The following is a 25,002-nucleotide window of genomic DNA, read 5'->3' as shown; positions in this document are numbered from 1 at the left end:
TGGACACGGCTTTTGCCAAGGTCCGTGAGGCTTTGCAGAAATCTCAAGAAAGACAGAAAAAGGCAGCAGATCGCCATCGTCGCGATTTAAAATTAAAGGAGAATGATTGGGTGCTCTTACGTTTTGAGAAGCCATGCCTGAGAAAGAAAAAGGGAAAGGAGAGGCTTTTCCCAAAGCTTAGTATGCAATACTACGGACCTTTCCAGATCTTCGAAAAAATAAATGATGTCTCCTTCCGACTGAAGCTGCCCGACACTTGGAGGATTCACAATGCATTTCATGTGAGTCTCTTGAAACCTTTTAAAGGTGATGTGCCCGAAGATGGGGAGCCTGATTAGGAACCTGAAGTGAAAGAAAACGAGGAGATCCTTGTTCCAGAACAGATTTTGGCACATAAAGAAAGAAAGATTAAGGGTAAAGCGAAGAGGCGGTTCTTGGTTAAATGCAAGAACTATCTTGCATTGGATGCGAAGTGGATGGAGGAGGAGGACCTATCCGATACTCCTCAGATTGTGAATCTTTACCTTGAAGCTTTTGGTTTAATTCCAAATGGAACCCCGAATTCAGCTTGGCCGGAGATATGGTGCAGTGGGTATGCACAAGAGGGGAGTTACTCCGCTCCTTTGTCAACAGATGCCTCAATTTTTGAATACTAGAGTCATTGATGTCTCTTTGAGCTTCAGGGATACTGAGAGCCGACAGTATTCTGTGGTATGACTTTATGAAATGGAATTCCGGATAATATGAAACTGATTTGTTCTTGACTTGTTTAAGTGCAAGAACTCATTGACGAAATGACTGCAGCATTTTTGTCTGAATGATCTCGATAGACATGGTTGCAATAGGGTTAGTCATTCGGGCATCTTTGAGGTCTTGAGTGGATCTAGATGCGATTGCTAATTGCATTGCTGATAAATCATGGTCTGAGATCCGAATGAATGTTGAATGTGATTTGTCATGTGATCTCCTGTGATGTCAAGTGATGTCCTGTGATGTCGTGTGATGTGGCTGCCGATTGGTACATGTGCTAGAAGTGTGTTCCTAGTGCGTCGGTACTAACAGTCAGTGTCTGCTAAGACAGTTTATGGCTTCTGTTTGTTTTGCAAGCTAATCGAGGGCGATTACAATGCTTTCAAGAGGGGGGTATGTCACAAACTGGTGATGTGGCTGCCCTGTACACACACACCCTCCCCGCATGGACAGCCCTCGGAAAATCCGTTGGATGTTGACGTGGCACGCACCGTACGGACAACCCGTGTTTTGCGGCGCATTTCATAGGATTCCGTACTGTTGACGTGGCGGTTTTTATGGCGCTGATTTTGGGCAGCTTTTGCGTGGCTGTTTTTCTACGCAAGAGAAGAGAGAGAGAGCTTTTGCTTTATTTACCCAAGAGAGAGCTTGTGAGAGACAGAAAGCTTTTGCTTTATTTTGGCTAGGCTTTTGATTTTGAAGCTTTTGGGCTCTGCTTTTAGCATCCCTTGTAAACCTATTTATTAGTGGTTTGGGCTCTCACTTCTCAAAGCATCTGGACGCAGAGTCTGCGAGTGAGTCCCGACCACTCCTTTGTACTTTGAGTTGTAGATTAATATAAAAAGAAATACCGAAAGGGACGCAAGTCTTTGGGTCCAACATCTCTAGGCACGGAACTCCGCCGGACGGGTCAGTGTCGAATCAATTGTGAGCTGTGAACTATTTTGAAGTGATTTATTGTGGTGTCGCGGTAGATTCTTGACTTGGAGTGTCCAAGTCTGTTACACTGTTACAGACATCGTCGGCAAGTCCATTGCATTGTAGAGATTTGTTCAATCAATAGTAGACCACTCCCGCCATAGAGAGTCGGGCCTTCGGAGGAGGGTTTGACAACATTCTGGTGTTGTATTCTTCTCTCTCTATCTCTCAGTCTCAGCTCCTTCATTCACAGTGTCATTCACTTTGTTTGTGTTCATTTGCACTCTCTCACTAAGGGAACGGAAGGCTCTCCCTTTCGTAAGTAAAAGGAACCCTTGAGCACAGTTTGGAGCAGTCATCTTGAGCAAAGTTCAAGATTCACATCGGCTGCACCTTACACAAACATTTCAAATCGGCACCAAAACAGGTTCAAAACAGATACCATCCATTTCAAACAAATTTCAAACAGGACCACCAAACAAGTTCTCAAATAGAACTCAAATTTAAAAGAAACAATCTCGACATTAGCCGAGCTCGAAAAGTCGATTGACTTTCCATCCTGTAACCTACACAAAAAAATAGGGTTAGATTATTTCCATAAGGTCGTAGCCGACCACAGTATCGTCCATCAGCTCTTGGACATATAGTGTTTCTCTGGCGGCGATGGTAGTCCCAAGACATAGCAATCACACTGGACCTCTAAGGTTTTTAGCTCGAAAAGAGACACCTACCGAGAGATGTCGAGAAATTTTAAGTTATAATCTGCTAGGGTTTCCATGGCAAGCATTTCAGGATACCCTACTCTGCCTGAAGTTGTACTCCGAAGGTAGATGTCAGAAACCATATAAGTACGTGCAATTTTTTTTCTTGAAAGCTTGCCAAGTCCTTGGAGTGTGCGCCTTGGTAGCTATAGACATCAACATGTGCATGGCACTGCTTTTGAGAAAAATAATGACTTGAAACAAATCTTGGATCCTTCTCTTGCAAGTAATCTTTTTGGCTTATGCCTTGTAAGACATGAGCGGTGAAGACAGGAGCGCGCTCGATGCGCGATGTATGAAGGGTGGGAGTGGCTAATAAGTCCGGCGTTGAGAACCGATGATACTTCAAATAAAATTTGAGTAAACTTTTGAAAGCGCCGATTTGCTTTGTCTGCTCTTTGGTAGGACCGGTATGCTTTCAGAAAAGCACACGCCTGATGCTCTGGTACCACTGTCACAAGACGGGCACCACGTGCCAATAGAAAAGAACAGATTGAACAGACTTTTAGCACTTCAATAACAAGTGAACTGAGAGAGAGAGGCGGCACACGACACGGAGTGGCGGAATTCCACCCCTGAGAGTATTGGCCCCAAACCTTGGCGCCTCTTTCGGTATTTCTTTGTATTGCATCAACATAGTACAAGCCGGTACTCCAAACTCTGCACCTTCTCTAGGAAGCATGCCAGAGAATGAGCCCTTTGCACATATTTAAAGGCCCTTGGCCTATGAAAAGTACCTTCAAACTCAAAAGCTTCTGGTCCAAAAGCAATGCCAAAAAGCTGCAGCGCGTTTTGCGAAAATCCGTACGATTGCCACGTCATCGGCCATCGGAAAATCCAGAGCATCCGTACAACTGACACATCATGAGTTTTTTTTTTTTTTTTGTGTATGTGTGTGTGTGTGTGTGGGTCTTGCTTTATATTAATTCCTTTTATGTCTCTTGGGTCCCATCGAACGGGGTCCCATAAGTTGGTAGGACTTCTTCTGTTGTTACTTCTTCTTCTTAGGGTTTAGGCCCCTCGGCCGGGATCTGCAAGTTGGCTCCATTCTACAGGGCTTTGACATGTCAGCAGTTTGTGATAGATAGATTCCAAAAAGATCCAACGAGTTTAATCAGTATCAAAGGTGTGCAGTAAGTATTTTAACATTTATGGGATCGTGGGGTTTTTGTTGTAGGTAGGGCAAATAAGAGATTTGCCTAAATATGCAACCCCCACCCCCACCCCTTGTACTTTTTGGCATGTGTTATCAGTGCAGAGATCCAGCGTTTGGGTACACTCCCTCTCTCTAGCGTTTTCCAGATTGCTAGCGTTTTGCTATGTGCAGTCACTTTCTCTCTTGAGCGTTCTCTCACCACATCTCTCTCTCTCTCTCTCTCTCTCTCTCTCTCTCTCTCTCTCTCTCTGGCGTTTTTCATTAGTGATCTCTCTCTCTCTAGCCTCCTTCGCCGTGTGCACACCCTCTCGGTGTGGCATTGCCTTCGGAGAGTTCCCGTGCTCGTTCGTTGGGTGGTACGCACTAGGAGCTTCACGACGAGGATATCCATTGCGATAGATCCGAGATCTATTGGCTGTCCGGTTTCATGGTGTTGGAACTCGATATGCCTCTGTTGTAATGCAATGGTAGTATTATTTTGGTGATGCCAAGGCATTCCCAACAAAGTGTCCCAATATCCAAGCTTCATGATGTGAAAGGGAACTTGTCCATGGTATCCTTGGATAGACACTCTAAATTGATCTAATAGATGGGGTAACTTTGCTTGTGTTCCTCATGGCTAATTGAACTTATCCATGGTATCGGTGGATAGACAGTGAAAGTGATCCAATAAATGGGAAATCTTTGCTTGCGTTCTGATGGCTATTCGGCCTCAATTTGAGTTTCTATGATCATAGTCAATTCCAAGGCTTTATTTAATTGGCGCCCCAAAAGCTATACCAAGGTAGATGGGCCACATCAGCAATATCCGTACAATCAGCCCGTGTTCCTCATGATTTTTGGAGCAAATCATGGAAAGCTGAGCGTATAGTTGGGTAATCAATTTTCAGCCAATGACCTCTCTCTCCGTGCTCTTGTTAATGTGTACCTTGTACTGGATAATCTGCCACGTCATCTGGTTGTGAAACCACATAGAAAGACCAATATTATAAAGACAAAATTACACTGATAGCCAACAAAAATGACTCGGTGCTAATAAATTGGGCCAATTAAGTGTAGATGGTGTGATGAAAGATGCAAAATGAAAAGTACGTCAATGATTATGTCTGGCATATGCTCAAGGGCTCAGTATTAAAATAATCTGAAGTAAAGTGCTAAATAATAAAGCCTAAACGATCATGCCCCTAGAGTGCTCACCTTATGGGAAGGAGGAATCTGAATCTCCACTTCCTTGAAATTTAAGCGAAGTCCTCAAGACCGTTGCTATGCTCTTGAGGCTCCTCCGTGCCAAAGTTCTCCACATGTTAGTCGGTGGTCCAACACCATTGGGTGTAAGGTGCAGTGGAAGTGAATGTTGATATTGCTCAAGATGAGTGCTCCGAACTGTGCTCAAGGGTTCCTTTTACGTACGGGAGAGCCTTCCGTCCTTTAGAGAGAGAGCGCAATGATCACAAACAAAGCGAATGCTACTGTGAGTGGAACTGCTGAGACTGAGAGAAGAGAGAAGAATACAACACTAGGCGGTTCTCAAACCCTCCTCCAAGGGCCTCTCTCTCGATGGCGAGAGAGGTCTATGCTATTGATTGCACAAATCTGGTACAATGGTGTTGATGCAATGAACTTGATGTTATGATGCAAGGGAGGGCTAAGTCGATGACGATAGCGACGACGACGGTGACGACCAAGGCTGAAATCTGCAACTGGAAACACTAGTGCTGTCTGGCTAAAACCGCTGAGGTTGAATGGCTGAAAATGCTGATGCTGTCTGGCTGAAATCATTGGGCTGCTAGGCTGAAAACGCTGGGACTGTCTACTGAAAATGCTGAAGCACCTGGCTGAAATCGATGGGGGTACCTAGCACCTCTACTGGAAGGAACGAACTCCAGCGGCAAGCATGGACAATGCCTACTGGGAGGAACGAACCTCAAAGGCAATCAGGTAGGGTACCCGGGAGGCACGAACCCCGGGAACAATGAGGTGAGTTAGCTGCTACCTTGCGAAGCACCTCGAGGAGAGGGATTGGACCCTCTGCGCCTGGGGTGGATAGACCACCCTGCGAGGTGGGGGACTTTACCTTGCGAAGCACCTCAAGCAGGGGGATTGAATCACTGCATGGGGTGGGGGAATTTACCTTAGCCTCCGTTGAGGCTGCCTCGAGTGGGGGGATTGGACCCCCCACGCTTGGGGTGGATAGACCACCCCGCGAGGCCGAGCCAGTGACATCAGGCGAATGGAAAGAGTGTGCATGACACGTCTGACATTGGCATCGTTGAAACGTGGAGTAGCCTTTGGTGAATTCAATTTAGCATGTGTTTGGGGAGCGGACAATCATAGTGTCCGCAGCTTTTGGAGGCAGTTGGAGATTGCGAGAGTGGGAGCTAGTCTGATCAAAGTTAGAAAAGTTACCAGCATGCAATGTAGGAGTGTACGCTTTGATCTCTATACCCACTCTCTTAGCGCAGCTGAAGCACTCGTAGGCAAGCTAGATGCAGAACAACGCTTCAGCAGATGGAGATGTAGACTGTCGAGACCGCACCGAGACCGGGCCCGTAGACCAAGTTCCACCTCCCGCGCCGGGGAGCAGTCCGTCAACCACGTTAAGGTAACCACCTTCAACGTTAACGGACTCAGACATAAAAGGAGCGAGCTTGGATCGTTGATGGGAACCGGAAAATGAAACATCGTTGGGGTGCAAGAAACCTGAATGTTCCAAGGATGTTGGTCTCTTAGACTCCCCGGGCACGTGGTCTTTAATGCCCTAGGCACCGCAAAACCAGGAGAACGTGGAATGGCCTCTCTAGTTGCAATTGAGCTCAGGCCCTTTGAGCTCACTCTTCTCTTCCCCGAATTAGATTTTCATACAATTTTTTTCCCAAAGGTTCAAGGGCTTGGATTCATGGAAATGTGTACATTCCGCAACGCTAGTTGAGCGAAGCCAGGACAGTTGTTTTGAAGACCCTCGCCCGAACGTTGGGGGCCATCTCAAACAAAAACTTACCGGTAGTTGTTGGAGGTGACTTCAACATGAAGACGGGGGCACTGAAGAAGTGGCTATTGAGATGCGGCAGAGGATTCGAGAGCTTAAAGGTTCCTCACGTACCATTCCAGGTGGGGGAAGGGAAAGTCGGACATCGATCACTTTATCGTGAACGAGTCTGCCGCGACACTTCTCAATGATACAGTACAGAGGGGGATAGACTTGTCAGATCATTGGCCACTAGTGTGCCACCTACATTTTGTGGATTCGGGAGTAGCAGCCGAAGCTACTTTGTTGTTTGTACCCAAATTGGACACATGTAAGATGGATGTGAATTGCAGGTTGTTTCTCGATGACAATCGATGGAATACTCTGCTGCACCTCGAGCATGAGGACGGACGTACGACCCAACAATGCCATGACAAGTTTGTTTCCGTTGCTACATCAATTGCCAAAGAGGCAGGAGCTCTTACCACGAAGCCCCCGCCGAGGCCAAGGTCAGGTTGTCGACTTGAACCTCGGGCTCGGAGACTCATTAATGCACGCCGGAAAGCTTGGAATAAGGTGAGGAACAAGTTTGCGAACACTAGGGCTGGCCGGCAAGCGGTTAGGGAGCACAAGGCAATAGCACTTCGTGCGAAGGCCGCTGTCCGTGACAGTATCCAAAGATCCTTCGAGCGCTTTGTGGAAAAAGGGAATGAGCTCCTGAGGGAGTGTCAAATGAAGAAATTCTTTACCCACCTCAAGAAAATAGTTGGGAAGGGGCAAGGAACTATTGCCAATCAACCTTTGAACGCAAATGGGGAGCTAGTAATGGAACCAGAGAGGCAATTACAAGTATGGGAGGGTCACTACTCCAAGGTATTCGCCGATACGGACGGTACCAGCAAGGATCCGCTTGCATGGTATGACAAACATGTGCGTATCTGGCCTGGTATGCCTGAGATATGTGACCCGTTGAGCTGGTATGAAGTACGGGAGGCATGTTGGCGGTTGAAGAGGCACAAGGCAGCGGGTGGCGATTGTCTACCACCTTAATTCTTTAAGCTGCTTGTGAAAGATAAGGGGCTTAGGTCGGATCCGCGTAAGCCACGATCGGAGATGGGCAAGGCATACTTGCACATGATTGAGGGCATTTACGACACCGGAGACATCCCGACCGACGCTAGCGACGCAGTGATTGTGTCAATCCCCAAGAAGGGCGATTTGACCAACACTGATAACTATCGCGGGATCGCGTTAATCTCCGTTGCCATAAAAGTCCTCACTATGGTCGTGATTAGGCGGATCACTAAGATACTTGAAAAGAGGAACTTCTTCAATCTTGGCCAGCAGGATTCCATACTAATGATGAATGCATAGGGCAAGTCGCATGTCTGAAGGAGATCGTGAAACTCCGTCATAAGGATGGGAAACCAACGTATGCGGCCTACATTGATTCAAGAAGGCGTACGACACAGTACTGCACGAGGCGTTGTTCCTAAAGCTCGCTGCGGCTGGCCTGCAAGGTCGAGCACTTAGATTTTTCCAAGCGCTCTCCATGTCCACCTCTGTTTAGTGTAACAGGGAACGGGGGGAACACAGCCCAAACATTCCGAAACGGTGTTCCGGACGAGCCCCGTTCCCGAAACGGAGATGGAAATGGAACGCCGTTCCCGGACGTGGTGTAACCGGAACGGTGTTCCGGAATGGGGGGAACGAGGCGGAACGGTGAAACGCGGGGCGGAACGGGCAAAAGTAGGCATTTGGGGGGGAAAAAGTCGGCTTTGGGGACAGATTTGGGACTGTTCGGGGAACATATTTGGTGCAGGTTAGGGGGCAGATTTGGGGCTGTTTAGGAGTTTATTTGAGACTAAGCTGAATGCAGGTAATTCAAGCCTTACTTTAGGTGGACCGTTCCGCCCCGTTCCCGTTCCGCCCCCCCCCTCCTCCTCCCCGTTCCCGTCCCGTTCTGGACCCTCCCGTTCCCGTTCCCCGTTCCCGTTCCGGGTAACTATGCCTCTGTTAAAGTCCGACACATGGAACAACTGTTGGATTCGATTCCGGTGCAGCGGGGAGTCCGCCAAGGATGCCCAGAATCGCCCTGTCTATTCAATATATACATTAACGATATTTTAGACGCAGATGGGGAAACATGGGGCCTAGAAGTACCTAACCTCCTCAAGAGAATTAAAGGACTCCTTTTTGCTGACGACCTAGTTCTACTTGCTGACTCTCCCGAAAGCATACAAACGAGCCTTGACAAGGTAAGTGAATGGGCAAAGACTTGGGGCATGACCTTTGGAATTGATAAATGCATGGTCACAGTGTTCCACGGAGACTTGCAGGATCTCTCTATGAGGATCTTTATTCTGGGTGGTGAGATGGTTGCAGTGGGTGAAATGTACAAGTACCTTGGCATCGACGTAGACTCGACCTTTTCCATTGAACGCATCGTCAAGAAGTGAGCGGACAAGGGGAGGAAAAGCCTATTCGCATGTCAACACCTACTAGCAAACCGAGCCATCCCTATATGGTCTCGACTGACTGTTTTTAAGGCGTGCGTATATCCAGTGATTTGTTATGGCACGGAAATTATGGGGGTCCACGATCAGCGTGTCCTTCACTCTCTGCAGCGCCTCGTCGCCATTGGGATGCGAATGTTACTCGGAAAGGGAGCAAAGTCAACCTCTGTAGGGACGGCAACTCTCCATCACAAGTTTAACATACCACCCGTACCTGCCTTCTGTGGGGGACAACGAGCAAGGGCTTTTGACAAGTACCTCTCGGTTTCATCTCCCTGGATAGGCTCCTTGGTAAACAAGAAGCCTAAGAACCAACCGTTCAAGAAGTGGACTTGGACGACATGAACCCAGAACTGGATGAATAAGTATATCCCAACGGTTGACTTTAGCTCAGTTCGCTACCACGCATGGGACAAGTGGGACGAGAGGCATTCGTGCCTGGCGTTGGAGCCCTATAAGGAGGCAGGCTTTGAACAAACACGTGGATACTTGTTGGAGCTCAATAGGGGCACTATAGTGAATAGGAAGGAGGAGAGAATGCTGGCTCTCGCGAGAGTAGGTGGGCTCAAACTGGCGGATAGCTACATGCGCGGACATAGCATTTGCACGTTGTGCTCCCAGTTAGAGGGTCGTTCGCTTTCGCATTTGCTGATGAACTGTTCGGCGGTTGATGAATCTAGGGGGAGATGGTTGGACCGATTCAACTCCACCTTCAACGTAATCGACCCTTCGTTGGACCTTGAAGAAAGGACCGTTATCCTCCTTGGTGGGGAGGCTCGCGGGAAGCGGATGCCCTTTTGGGTACGCCGTGATCCGCACTCGAGGGACGGAACCGCAGGGTACGTGCCTGTGGCGAAGTTCCTCGGTGAAGTTGTACCCCGGTACTTGGGTGCTCTGCATAGGGGGATGGGGGGAGATAATGCTCCCCTTCCTATGCTGTTATTTTGAATCCGATCCCTTCTGGGGAAAACGACGTAATTCTCCCCAAGCGAAGCCAGATGAGCTACAAGAGCGCCCAAGTGCCAACCCCCCCCGGGGGGGTCAACTTCACCTAAAAGGGGTTGGGAGGTGCAAAAGGGAGACACCACGAACCTCAGCGGATGCCACCTGTGAGCCGACGCCCTTCCAAGCGGGTATGGCATTTCCTAGGGGAAAACCGTCGAGTTTCAAAGGCAGTTTAGCGAGGTGAGCGATAAGTTACCTAGAGGAGGCAACTCCAAAGGGAAGACTGAAGCAAGTCCCGCAGTACCTGGGCCTCTGAACAGAGGCACTTGGTTGCTGTCACGCCCAAATCAAGTTGGCGAAATGGGTCTCTCAAGGGATTAGTCATGGCCCTAAGAGTGTAGATAATTCTGGCTTCTCGTAGTCTAGAGGAAACTAGTGACAAAAGCGTCTGCCTTCGGTTTCTGGGTGCATAGTCCTGGTCGTCCTTCTTGTATACTTTTTTGGTGTATGAGGGGAGCGGCTGGGTGTGCCCTACCCGACTCTGAAAACAAAACAAAAAACTGGAAATGATGGTGGAAGAAGTCTTGCTGAGGGTGGGAGTCTTGTTGAGGAAGAACGCTAGAGGGCCTGCTGCAAGAGATTGCGTGTGCTCTCTTTGTTTCTCCTGCTTCTACTGAGCGACTGTCAGGTTTCTTTTATAATTCCTTACAATTTGCCCTACTTACTTTTCCAACAAAAGTCAGTTATTAATAAACAAGTGAAAAATGTGTATTTTGGGGAAAAGGGTTCTATGCTCTGAAAAATGCTCATGATGGGTATTGATGTGCAATCAGAGGATATGTAACTAATCTAAGTGCCTGGACATGCGCGGCCTGCGTACAGGCTCACAGAGGTGCCATAACACCTCCTAAGCTGACCTGAACCCTAGACTTGAGATAGCTTGTCCACATGCACATAGGGTTAGATGTCCACGTGAGATCCCCTCCTTTTCAAAGTGAAGTATTGGTACCGAGCTGCATGGCTTCCTTGTAGTCTGCCACCAACTCTAGATAATCTACGAAGAATTCTTCACTGGCCCACTTTGATGCGTGGGTCGTGCGATACTTGAACTTCATGAAGGTCTGCAATGCTTGCTTCTTTGGGCCGCGCCGAAAGCGACAGTGATCTGTGGCGGCTTCAATGCTCCAACTGCGTCTATGGACGTGGGTCCACCTTCAAGAATCTTCGAGGAGGAAAATTCCTGAGACCATTTCCATTACAAAATCATGAACATACCCATTCCATGTAGAGTGACTGAAAAAATACAATTCTTCTTAAAAGACTGCGCATGCAATGTAGATGAACAAAGTGACGGAGTGCGAAACTGTTCATTGAACATACGTAGAAAGTGGGATCGAAACTTGACTTTTTGACCTACACCTATCAATTGTGGCAAATCACAACGGAAATGCCGATGCTTGATGGATAATCTTGCTCGTGCTCTTTCTGAGACTGTGTCATGCCAAGGAAGAGACATGTAAAAGCGATTGACGAAAGGAACAATCGGTAAACGATGTGAATTTCTTGAATGCAAACTTTTTTTCTTTTTGAGAGTGATCCATATACATCCATGCTCATCCGTAGATGAATCATGTACAACGTACAATACGGCATGCCTGTGAAAAGGGAACACATAAAGACGGTGACGAAAATACAAGAAACCGTTACGAATGAAAAACTCGAGCAATGCGTGCTGACTAATCATGCGAACACACAATACTTCCCGAGTGATTTCTTTGGACCTCGACTTGAGAGCCAAGATCGGTCCTTCGTGACTGATCAAATCTGCAATGAGGTTAGCTTCGCTAGAAACATCATCATGCAAACCACCATCCTTATGAACAATCACATCTCTATCATGCAAAAAATATGTGTCGTGCGTTGGAGAAGAAAGGATTGAGAGAGTCTCCTTCTCTTGTTAAAACACTTGCTAGATTGGAGGAAGATGGCTAGAAGAGTTACCATTCTTACCATTCTTACTGTTCTGTGCGTTGTGAGAAGTTTGAGAGGTACTGTGAGAAGACTTGCTCTCCTTAGGCTTTCCTTTGTTGTGCTTCATCTCCTGTGCGAGAGAAATCGCTACCGCTTTGTTGAGATCCACGGGGTCGAGTACTTCGACATCAAACTTGATATACTCCTCCAACCCGAAAAGGAATGGCTCTTTGTGCTTATCATCCGGATTTGCGTAATTGGGTGCCGAGGTGCAAAACACGGTTAGAGAAAGACATGACTGGCATACCATTTTGCTTGAGATTGCACCAATATTCTTCCAACCGCGCTAAGTACTGAGGTGGCATAAACCGCGCCTTGAGATTGTCTTGGTAGTCGGCCCAATTGAAAGAAAGGGGCATGCCTTCTTTAGCTTCCTCTAGGTGCACGGCCAACTGTGCCTCGTGCCATGCGTGATACCAATTAATGGTATCACCGGCAAGATACATGGCTGCCGTCAAATAAATTGATGGAACCAAGAATGAATAACATTAGCATCCATCTTACCGTCATACTTACTGAACGTCAACTTTTCAATGACGGGATTGTTGGAGTCCGCATCTCTACTTGTGCTACCTGATGAACTATCCACATCTTTGACCGGCTCGGATTTCAAGGTGAGTACCTGTAGGACCAACTCTTGCATGCGTTGGTCTCTTTGTGCCTCACACTCTAATTCCAATGCCACTCACCTTTCGTCGGCCGCTATGGTTGAGCTTCGCGTGCTTGCTCACGCTCAAACTCCATAGCTGCCTTTCTTTCTCCGGCCGCTAAGCGCGCTTGATCACGCTCGCAATCCAAGGCGGCGCGTTGCGCCTCTTGTTGTAGCATCATGTCCATCATCGACTTGACCAAAGTCTCCATAGGATTTGGTACAACCCGTGGTGTAGATGGGGAAGGGGGAGGATCGGAAAAAAATCCTTATGGTGGGGAAAATTCTTTGTCTCCAACTCTACTCTCATCACCTTCACGCAAAGTATCCATTCCGCTTCAGGTGATGACCATACATTGAGATCTTGGGTACTTAGGTTCTTGAGGGACTTGGGTTCTTGAGGTTCTTGAGTTCTTTAGCATGCAATCGGTGTTTGAGAAGGCTTTTCTCTTACCCGAGCTGGACTCTTTCCTGCGGGCAGTGCTCGGAAAAAACTTTTTTCCAAAAACTTGGCAAACCTACATATGTGAAACAACAGAGGTAAATTGACAAAATGTGAAGGTTTTTACAACAAATTACACTAATTTTTTCAAAATTTTGTAGGTTTTCTCACCTTCAAATATTAAATTTAGAGGTAAATTTCAAAATTTGTAGGTGGGATTACACTAAACCTAGGTTTTTTTCGAGCACTGCTTGCGGGCCCCACCCTTGGTGGCCTTGCGCTCACAACAAAGTTGCTTTTTCTCACCTCACGTCGATTGGCCAGCCGCTAACTGCACGGTCCGCTCTCAATGAGTGAAAAGAGGAACAAGGGGAGGCTGGATAAGCCCTTCTTTCTTGGGTTACCTGTCACTCTTCAAAAACACAATTATGAATCGACACGCACAAGTGGACTTGGGTTATGTGCGACCGCAACAAGCAAAAATTATCTTGTGGTTCTTTCCTTGAGTGATACAGAACATTGCCAAAGCTTTGATACCAATGTAAGGTGCACCCGAAGTGAGTGTTGATATTGCTCAAGATGAGTGCTCCGAACTGTGCTCAAGGGAAGGGAGAGCCTTCTGTCCTTTAGAGAGAGAGTGCAATGATCACAAACAAAGTGAATGCTACTGTGAGTGGAAGTGTTGAGACTGAGAGAAGAGAGAGAAGAATACGACACCAGGCGGTTCTCAAACCCTCCTCCAAGGGCCCTTCTCTCGATGGCGAGAGAGGTCTATGCTATTGATCGCACAAATCTGGTACAATGGTGTTGATGCAATGAACTTGATGGTATGATGCAAGGGAGGGCTAAGTCGATGATGACGGCGACGACGAAGGCGACGACGACGGTGACGACTAAGGCTGAAATCTGCAACTGGAAACGCCAGTGCTGTCTGGCTAAAAACGCTGAGGTTGAATGGCTGAAAATGCTGATGCTGTCTGGCTCGAAACGTCGGGCTGTCAGGCTGAAAACGCTGGTGTGATCAGGCTGAAAACGCTGGGACTGTCTACTGAAAAACGCTGAAGCACCTGGCTGAAGTTGATGGGGGTACCTTGCTGAAAACGCTTGAGACACCTTGCTGGAGACGCTGGTGGAGAAGTCTTGCTGAGGGTGGGAGTCTTGCTGAGGAAGAACGCTAGAGGGCCTGCTGCTAGAGATTGCCTGTGGTGTCTTTGTTTCTCCTGCTTCTACTGAGTGACTGTCAGGTTTCTTTTATAATTCCTTAGCAATTTTCCCTACTTACTTTTCCAACAAAAGTCACTGATTAATAAATAAGTGAAAAATGTGTATTTTGGGAAAAAGTGTTCTATGCTCTGAAAAATGCTCATGATGGGTATTGATGTGCAATCAGAGGATATGCAACTAATTTTTAAGTGCTTGGATACGCACGGACTGCGCACAGGCTCACAGAGGTGCCAGAACACTTCCTAAGCTGACCTGAACCCTAGACCTGAGATAGCTTGTCCACATGCACATAGGGTTAGATGTGCACGTGACATTGGGATAATCTTCTGCCAAGTGATTGTGTTCAATCGTCCACTCATAATCAACAAGGAATAGGAGCCTGTGTAGATACATATAGAGAGAGATAAGAGAGAGAAGAAAACTTTTTAACTTATAGTTTGCTGGATCTTGCTATGCCATCTCCATGAAATGAAGCGATTTCCTGTCTTTAAGATGCTCTTGCACAACATGTGCAAGTTGGTACCCACAAAGAACATAACATTGGCCCTTTAGAGCGGGGACCCTAAGATAGTTCCTCTTCTTAAAGGCAATATGACTTGGCACTATGACTTCAGATGGTCCAAAGTTGAAGTATAAAAGACTCATACCTTGATATTGAGGGCCAATAGATTTGCACCTAGGCACAAATACAAGCAATTGGAGCTCACTGCATGGTTGAGAACATGGAGAACAAACCGCTGCAGCTTGGGCCCTTCTGATCCATAGTCCTCCCACCATAGCACGACCCAATCTTGAAGCATTGTGCATATAGACATCCGAAGGAGCCCCTTCTTTATTGCTATTGAGAGAACCGAGATCTAACCATATGCATGCAAAGCAGACGGACAGTGCTGATGTTGCAAATCTATGCTGGGAAGCTTTTGGACAACAGTTTTAAGTGACAGATGTTTAAAGGTCCTTTTGAAGCTGCTTATGAGTTATAGGCAGGGCCTTTGGTGTAACCCAGTTCATATGCGCATGGTCACACAGAGAAATTGTACTCGCGAATCGTAATAGCTTACTAATAAAAGATAGAAATACCGCCAGGCTGTCTTTTCAGGGGCTGGCATTCTTTGACGGGGAACTCCACCTCTTAGGTGTCGTCTTCAACCTATTAAGTGTGAAGTGCTTTTATGTGCTTCCAATTGTTGTTTAAAGTCTGTTCAAGTGATTTTCCCCGCTGATATGTGGTGCTTGTTGGTTACATGTACTTTCTGTGCTCATGGGTGGATTGCTGCAGGGTAATGCTGTTTAGAAGCATTGGGTCTCCTCTTCCAGATTCTGCTTATATCATGCTTAGACAATTCAATAGCTTTCCTACTTCTCCCTTAAACGCCTAGCTCCACACTTAATGTTAGTGCAGTTGTTTGCAATCAATGTTTCTTAGCTTGTGAGTTTTACATCTTGTCATTCTGGTTTGCTTCCATTTTGAGTGTGAGAAAGAACATTCAATAAAGCGACAGTTTTGTGCAGCATTTGATACCTTTCTCAAAGGTCTTTGATGTCATAAGAGGGAAGACGGATGATTCTGAGAAGGAAAGAAACATGTATGTCACTCTGAATGAGGAGCTTAAATCGCACGAAGATCGTACAGAATCTGTTAATAGATGTCTCAAGTTGTTAAGTGACGGTGGAATTATACCTGGTTGGCGAGATGAGGTGCAATTCTCTCTCTTTGCATAGACCACATAAAGCTTACTTGGAATTGCCAGATCAATTGATATAGTTTTGTTTGAAAGATAAGGTTAATGTTTTTGCGATGGATGTATAGGTTAGATGTGTTGTACTTGCTTGGACGTACATGGAAGCTTCCACACATAAACTACTGCTATTTTTTAAAAACTCGTAGAAGCGCCATGCATTTGATATGCTGTAATTATGTCTGTTATGAGATGTTTAGGTGCTAGTATTTGAACTTTTCCGCCTCACTTGAAGAGTAAAAACGATTTTAGTCCCCATATTGTAGATCATTTTATGTCTTGCAGCCACCAGAACAGGGAGGGCCTTCAATGACCACAAAACATCTCTCTATACTGTGAGGAGCTCTAAAAAGCCCGTAAATCATTGTTTTTTCCAGTTTTCTCAATAGGATACTTGCAGTTACCCACTTGAATAAATATTTCTTGCTTAGTAATTGAGAGTCATCCTTGTTAGACATTAAGTGTTTCTAGTTGGTCTCAGTAATGTAACTGTCATAACATTATAGTTTATATGACATACATAGGTATTATTTTTTTCTATGTTCACTGCTGGGCATTATGACATGTGTAGTGTGTATGTTGTGTTGAAGCCTTTATTGATACCACCCAGTTATAATTGGGCACTCATGACATTAGTGGGAATGTCTTAAGTGTTAGTCAGTGCTTCACTGCTGGGCATTATGACATGTGTAGTGTGTATGTTGTGTTGAAGCCTTTATTGATACCACCCACTTATAATTGGGCACTCATGACATTAGTGGGGATGTCTTAAGTGTTAGTCAGTGCTTCACGTGATGGAGCTGGACATTGTCTTGAGAATGACTACCAGAGTCTATAAGATGCAGTTCCCATCATAAGTAAGTCTGCGCTATTTTTGGAGTCGTCTAGGTATATGTGATACACCTTACTCCCCTATCAGGTGATTTGTTTCATTGTAAACAAACTGTAGGTGTTTGTGAAATAAATGGAGTGTTTTCTCCTCCTGCTTCCATTTCATCAAGTTTCAGGAAGGATTATGTAAGGACATGGGTCCTATGGGCAAGGCCACCGGCACGTTCGGATAGTGTGTACGCTAGGGGGAGGCTATAAGATAGCACGGTTGGGTGGAGACTAGCACACGCATTACCACCGCCCTTTCACTAGTATCCGAGCTATTTTTGGAGAAGAGGAAAAGCGGGTTGCATGTGCATGCGACGCGCTGCTTCTCTCCCACGTTCTGCAGACAGCGACGTCTACGCTGTGCAACAAAAAGAAGGCAGGCACAGGTTTCTGTGCGAAGAACGTACGGACAGACAACGACAACCGATCGCGGCCGCCCCATCTACGCCCTCCACAGCGCACGACTAAGGCGGGTGACCAAGGCAAACTCGACCGGCAACTCGACGGCACCGAGGCTCTGAAGGCTTCCGTTGGCGCCATTGGCTGCGCGCATAGGAAGGCCCGCTTAACCCTTGCATGAAGGAGGGTTGAACCCACCCCATGAGGGTAAGAGGCCAACACTTTACCATCAAGCTATTGACCCTTGTTGTGTATAACAAAGAAAGATAGCCTACTTGTGTTGAAAGGAAAACTAGAAGGAAAGGGAAAGCTTCAAACTTCAAAGAAGTAGCTTCGCTCTTTCTTTTCACTTCTTGGAGAAAGGCAAGTTTTCCTCCAAAAATTCTATTTTTCTCAAGGAGGTAGCTTCAAAGTGAACAAAAGCCTTCAAAAAAACGACGGGTTTTTGTGAAAAATCATCAAAGGTGTTCTTACAACAAACGACAAGTGAAGCGCTCAAATTCCTGCAAGGCGAGGTTCGCATGCAATGTAAATCGCGGAGCATACAAAACACAAAGACTCAATTTCTCAAGGTACAAGTTGTCATTGTTTTATCTCTCTTTGCATTAGTGTGTGTTTACCATGGCCGGTGAGAATATCCCACCTACACACACGTTTGATTTTGAGCACGTAGATCAAAATTAGGGCACCATGGGTGCTGTTGACACTAATATGCATGATGATGATGATCTAGGAGATCATGGGCTTGTAGATATGGCTTCTTTCAAGACTTTGGAATATCACCAAAACGTGCTTGAAAGCAACCTCTCTGCACTAAATGCAAATGTTACCAATCTATGGAGTTATTTGTGAAATTTATGAATTCACAGACGACTCAAGGAGCCACAAGTGGCACGGCTCAAGGGAACCAGCTCGCACGACTCAAGGAGTCCAAGAGACAAGTGCTGTAGAAGATGCAGAAGATAGCAATGCATTACTTAAGAATATCACCATTCCTGAGTTTCACGGGGAAGAGCGTGATCGCAATAAAGATACGGTCAATACGTTCTTACACAAATGGAGTGATATTCATAGATTGAGACACACCCCGGATATAAAGACGGCTGTGGAAATAAGTCTCTCTCTTAAAGGCAAGGCCTATAAGTGGTGGATGACATTTCCAATAGATGCTCGTCCTCTGTCTTGGGCTGCGTTTCAAGCTTCTTTCTCCAAAGAGTTTTTGGACTCCAATGAAGAAGATAAGAATTGGTTAGCATGGGATGCATGCCGCATGTCTGGCCTCTCTCTCACACAGTACCTTTTGAAGTATCGGGAAATCATATTAAAACTAGAAGCTCTAGATAAATTCCAAAAGATACTGGGTTTTAATAGGGGTCTTGACAAAGACCATCGTCTTCATGTCAAGACCCAACATCCAAAAACTTTGAAAGAAGCCATCAGTCATGCCCAAAGATATGATGATGACCAAGAGAGGAAAGGAAATGTTCCCTACTCTAAGAATACTTTTGCTAAGAGCAATGTGGCTAAGAGCCAATGGCGAGGTAGATCTCCCACACGCTCCAAGAGGAATAAGAGACAATCTACCTCTCCACGTCTACAAGAGGCTAAGAAGTCTAAGCAATCACGAGATACTCCACGTGGGTCTCTCAGCACTGCTGATTTTGAGCGTGCAAAGAAACACAATTTGTGTTTTATATGTCTTTCGGACCAACATAACAAGAAAGATTGTCCTCTTTTGCAAGGCAAAGAAAAGGCCATGCACACGGTGCAACGCCTCACATTAGATTCATCTCCTAAATATTGTGTTGTAGAGGTTCTTCATATGGAAGAAAAGCACCAGTGTTGTGTGCCTGCATCAATGTGGCAGCCCACCTTTGGACCCCATGATTTGATTCGCATGCATGGCACTATTAATGGACAACGTGTTCGTATTTTAGTGGATGATGGTGCAACTTATAACTTCTTGAACTATAAGCTAGTCAAGAAATTGAAGCTTACACAGACTCCTTGCTCTCACAAGTATGTGGTGGAGCAGATGTCTGGAAATGATAAAGAAGTATGGGACACAATAGTTCAAGGGGTTGAGCTTATTGTTCAAGATCATACGATGACCCTTGACTTCCAAGTTATGAACATGGACTGTGCTGATGTAGTTTTAGGACGGGAGTGACTGCATGGTTTAGGAAACACATTGCGCACTAGTTATGAACACAATTCCTTATTCTTTATGGCCAATGGTAAACATGTGCTTTTGCTTGGTGAGAAAAATATACTATCTGCACCTCTTATATGTACAGCCGAGCTTTCTATTTTGCAGAAAGTAGATTTAATAGATGAATTTTTTTTGTGTTACTGCTTGTCTCCAAGTCTTGTGAATTCTCAAGAGCAAAGTGCGGTGAATTCTAGTAATGGTATGCAAAGTGCAATGAATTCTAATGGTATGCAGAGTACAATGAATTCTACTGATAAACAAAGTGTTAATAAATCTAACGAGCAAAGTGCCCTTAATTCTATAGAGCAACGTGCAACTGTTGTAAAATAAACATTACAGGAATTACAAGATTCTCCATCCCAGCATAACTCTAGTTTACTTTCTCCTTTTGCACGGCAAAAGCTAACTCACTTACTCACGCAGTATAGTGATGTGTTCTCAAGTGATTTACCACCGGGTTTACCCCCTACACGTGATGTGCAGCATGGCATAGATGTCTTGTCAGACACTAAACCTGTGAGTAAACCACCTTATCGTATGAGTGCTAAAGAAGCCAAGGAGGTTGAGAGTCAGTTGGCTGACTACCTCGTCCGTGGTTTCATTAGACCTAGCACTTCGCCTTGGGCATCACCAATTGTATTGGTAAAAAAGAAAGATGGTACTATGCGCATGTGTGTAGATTATCGCGGATTAAATTCCATAACCATCAAGAACAAGTATCCTCTGCCAAGAGTAGATGAGTTGTTTGATCAACTCCATGAGGCAAGATACTATACAAAGATAGATCTTCGTTCAGGATACCACCAGGTGCGTATCCTTTTACAAGATATCTCCAAAACTGTCTTTAGAACACGGTTCGGGCATTTTGAATTTTGGTTATGCCTTTTGGTCTAACCAATGCTCCAGCTACATTTATGACACTCATAGATAGTGTCTTTTTTTTCCCGAGAAAAAGATCCTTCTATTAGTTAATGAAACTGCCCATAGGGCTACAACCTCCTCTACAAGAGAGGACTACAACAATCATGATGGGGAGACTCTCCAATGAAAAAACAACATATGTACAATGAGGCTATATCAGGGGATGGGAGGAGGTAAAAGCCACACCGGTGGACGGTAGTGCCATCTAAACACACTCTGATCCATGGTGAAAAATGGCCCAGGACGCCAAAGTCGAAGGAAAGCCTCTCTACGCTCCCTCATGCGGTCGGAGCTGCCCTGGAGTCTCTCGAACTGTCCTCTGAGAGTATGGACTAGCTCAAGCCAAAGGTCTCGAACGGTCTCTGCTCGTGGTACAGGGCGAGCTTCGAAGATGCGGAAGCAACGGGCCCGCCAGATGAACCGGAGTGTCAGGCCAGGGAAGGAACAGTCTCTGAGCAAGCCCGAATAGAGATGAGGACCTCCAGTCATGTGAAGGCTCCCATCTATCTGGGCGCTGCTGACTTGAGAGGTGTGAGCCACTCAGCTGGTACTGCCTTTGAGATGTCCTGGCACATGCTTTGCACCCCTCTCATGCCTTATAGCTGAAGGCCCTGTAGCTCCTCTGACAGGCCTAAAAACTGTAACGAGTCACCTAAAGAGCGTGCTGCACCCGCTGCCATGGCACCCCAAGAAACATGAGGCCGACTACGAACCGAGGGACCTCTCTAAGTGCAAACCATGGGGTTCCAAACAAGGGGCTGTCCCAGACGCTCCTCCGTGCAAGTAGGCTGACGTTGCTCCGGACCTCGACGCAGGTGCTCCCAAGATCGAAGCAACCCCACAGCGAAGCGATCCTCCAGTCTCCTTCTCAAACCAACTCTGCGCATCTCTGTGAAGATCCATCTGGTCGAAGGTTACGAGGGGCCTCCTGCCTGAGACACCCTAGCAGGAAGCCGCTGTAACAAGAACTCCTTCTAGGGCTCCTCACCTTGAAGAAGACCTCGGACAATGAACTTCCCTAGAAGGGATCTGCTTTGCTGTGCTGGGTCTATGATCCCTAGCCCTCCCTGTGAACAAGGAAGAGTGATGACCTGCCAAGCCACTTTGGCCCGGGCTGTAAGTGTCTCGCCCTGACCGAAGGAAATTCCCGATCAGCCGCTCTACCTGGCTGATACAAGAACTCAAGAAGATCCAGCAAGAAGTGATGCACCACATAGTAGCCAACAACACCTGGTTGGCCACTACAACTCTGCCAGCCAAAGAAAGTCATGCGGAGCTCCAATGTAGCAACTTCCTCCTGATAGACAGGAGGAGGGGAGCAATCTGCTGCTCGGGAGACAAGTCCAAACCAACCTGACAGCCCAAAGTACCGAACTGCAGTCCCTGGGGGAATCCACCTGAAACCCTCACCTGGCATCCAATCGGGCACAGGAGCACTACCAACCGAGAAAGCCACTGTCTTTCTCCAGTTGATCAATGCGCCAGATGCACAACAGAAGGTCTCAAGAGCCTGCTCACACCTGTGAAGGTTGGCCTCATTGCCCTCCAAGTACAAGGCTGAGTCGTCAGCAAACTCAGCGTCCAGTAGCTCATCCCCTCGAATAGGGAGTGCTAAGCCTCGTAAACCAACCTGCTGCGACACCAAAAACCTGCTCATCGCCTTAGCATAGAATAGAAAGAGGAAGGGGGCAAGAGGGCAGCCCTGTCTGACCGAACGTGTGAGCATGAAACGATCATCTCTACCTCCTGACAAAAGTACCTGACTGTGAGCCTGTCTGTATAAAGCTGACACCCTCTGATCCAAGCATCTGAGAAGCCCATCCTGCGTAGAGTGCCCTCTAGAAAGTCCCAGTCAACTCTGTCGTAGGCCTTCTCAAAATCGAGAAGAAGAATCAACAGATCCTAACCACGGAGCCGCGCTAAGGCAGAAGCCTCCCAAAAAGTAAAGATGTTGTCAAGGATACCGGGCTCCTTGACAAAACCTGTCTGAGTCCCATGTATAAGGCTCTCTAGAAGTGGCTGGATCCTCAAACTCAGAGCCTTGGCAAGAATTTTGTAGGCTGAGTTGAAGATGGTGATGGGGCACGAATCTCATCCAAGGAGCCATCCTCCTTGGGAATGAGGTAGATCAGACCCTCACTCAAGCTGTCAGGCATCTCTCCTGTGTGCAAGATGTACTGGAAAGCACTACAGAGATCTGGGCCAAGCAAGTCTCAGTACTCCAAGAACAAATTGGGAGTCAAGCCATCCTCACTTGGACAGCTACCACGGGGGAGTGCACTAAGAGCCGTGTGCAACTCCTCAAGCTGAAGTGGCAGCTCAAGCCTCTGACACATCTCCTCAGTCACAAGGCAAGGCATCTGTGCCCACACCTGCTCCCTGTATACATCCTGACGCTCTGACTGAGGCTCTGCTGACAGTAACTCACGATAAAATTCTGGGAGCAACTGCACGCATGTCCTCTGGCTCAGAAGAAGCAACTGACCCATCGGGCCTCCTCAACTGACTGACCTTGGCATGCGCATGCCAAGGTCCCACTGCCTCGAAGAAAGCACCAGTCACTCTGTCACCCACCTGTGTCCATTTATATGCCTGTCGATGGAAAGTAAACTCATGGCGCCGCTCCTCTGTGCTAACAAGCTCCTGGCGAGCCTGCTGTAGCTGCTCCTCCAACCAAGGACTGTCTGGATACTGCTCCTGCATCCTCTGCAAGTAAGCAACGCCCCGTCTGAGACGCTGCTCCTCCTCTCTCGCTGCAGCCAGGCGAGCCAAAGACTCCTGGAGAAAGAAATGACTAATCTGAGCAAGTCCTGAGGCCACTCTATCAGCAGCAGGGGAATCCTGCATGTCCAAGCTCTCTGTCAAGAGAGCCTCTACTCGCTCTCTGAGTGCAGAGTCCAGCAAGACCCTCTCAGGGATGCGAAGCATCGTGCTCCCCCTCCTTTGCCTGTTTGCCACTGTGAGGATCACAGGTACATGGTCCGAGAAGGAAGTCCTTGCCAGAATGCCAACTGTCCCACCCAAGTCAGTGAAATGGTCACTAGTGTAGAAGCGATCTATCCACGATGGATTCACTCCTCCCACTCTGCGATCCGAATGAGAGAAGGCTAGGCTGTCTGGGGGCCTCACAAAACTAGAGTGTTGCCACGCATCCGAGACCTTCAGAGTCATACAAAACCTCTTCCAAGCTGCCAGCTCAACTCCATGTACAGTAGCATGGCTACCAATCCTGTCAGAAGGGTCCTCCAACATGTTGAAGTCCCTCCCTATGCACCAGTCTTCTGCCTGCGGCAGAGACTCAACCTTAGCATTTTTTTTTGAGTATCGATCTCACCATTAACCTTACTCTTGCACAACATTTGTGAACCTAAACTGTGTGAAAAAACAAGTCCTGTTTTTGGCTTTTTTTCAATTTTTGGCAACTATACCACTCTAAACTTCATTTTTGTGAGGTTTAGATGGCTAGAGGTTAGGCCTTTATAGTTCTCAACATGTTTTGATGCTTGTAGGGAGAGCGAAGTGTTAAAATTGAAAGTTATGACCAATTTACAAGAATTGCATAATCCTGTTTTTTGGCCAAAATTAGCACTTTTATGATTTTTTTGGTGGCTTTCTTGATATCCAAATTCAATTTTGATTGTGTAAGTGTAATTTATAACATAAAGCTAATCTTCCTTGAGTTTTGGGGGACCTAATATGCTATATAGCATAGTATATGATGATGGTTGAGTTTTTTGATTGCTGAAGAATGTGATACATTTTAGAGTAGCAAGTATAACTTTCTCAATATTGCTAGTTTCGAGCTGGAGCCTCCATCTGTGTCTACTGTTGTGTCGGAGAAGCGGATAGAGTAATTTCGCTGCAACAAACTGTGACGAACATTGTCAAAAAAAAAAAACAGCACTGCCAAAGCCAGTTGAAGGAAACCTTTGGGAAGAAAAGCAAAGAGAGAAGAAAGCGGCCGCGGGGGGGGGGGGGGCAATGTGGGTGGCAGGGAAGCGGGTTGGCTGGGAAGTGGACAGCGGGCAGTGGGGCGGGGCTGGGCAGCGAGAGAGGCAGCGGAAGGGGGGCTGCGGACTGGGAAGCGGGGGCGGCAGCAGGCGGGCAGGGTGGACAGCGCAAGGGGGCGGTTGGGGGCTGGCTACGCAGGGGGGCGGGCACGACGGGCTGCGTAGGGGGCGAGCAGGGAGAGGGCTGTGCGAGGAGGTGAGGGCGAATGTGTTATGCGGGGGCAGGGGGGCGGGCAGGACGGGCTGCGTAGGGGGCGAGCAGGGAGAGGGCTGTGCGAGGAGGTGAGGGCGAGGGTGTTATGCAGGGGCAGGGGGGCAGGCAGCGATAGCGAAGAAGGGGGGGGGGCGTGCGGGTAGCAGTAGCGAGCTTCACGATTATCACACACACTCATGGATAGTGTCTTACGTCCCTATCTTGGAAAATTTGTTGTGGTTTTTCTTGATGACATTCTCATTTACAGTAAGACTGAAGATGAACACATAGA

General features: G+C 47.0%; 1 protein-coding gene across 3 annotated transcripts in view; it reads left to right on the top strand.

Annotated features, from left to right (window-relative positions):
* The window catches only part of LOC147436403 (nudix hydrolase 20, chloroplastic-like), a 209,396-nt gene that overhangs the window by 66,125 nt on the left and 118,269 nt on the right, over positions 1-25,002 (top strand). For all 3 annotated transcript variants that reach the window (XM_086489318.1, XM_086489319.1, XM_086489317.1), the window contains exon 3: positions 15,860-16,055. In XM_086489318.1, coding sequence (XP_086345444.1) covers positions 15,860-16,055 — 196 coding nt within the window. The remainder of the gene's footprint in view (positions 1-15,859; positions 16,056-25,002) is intronic.

Source organism: Adiantum capillus-veneris, chromosome 18 (assembly GCF_014529385.1).
Source record: "Adiantum capillus-veneris isolate H3 chromosome 18, ASM1452938v2, whole genome shotgun sequence".
Taxonomy (NCBI): domain Eukaryota; kingdom Viridiplantae; phylum Streptophyta; class Polypodiopsida; order Polypodiales; family Pteridaceae; genus Adiantum; species Adiantum capillus-veneris.
The sequence above is the reverse complement of the archived record's forward strand: the minus strand, read 5'-3'. Positions and strand labels throughout refer to the sequence as shown.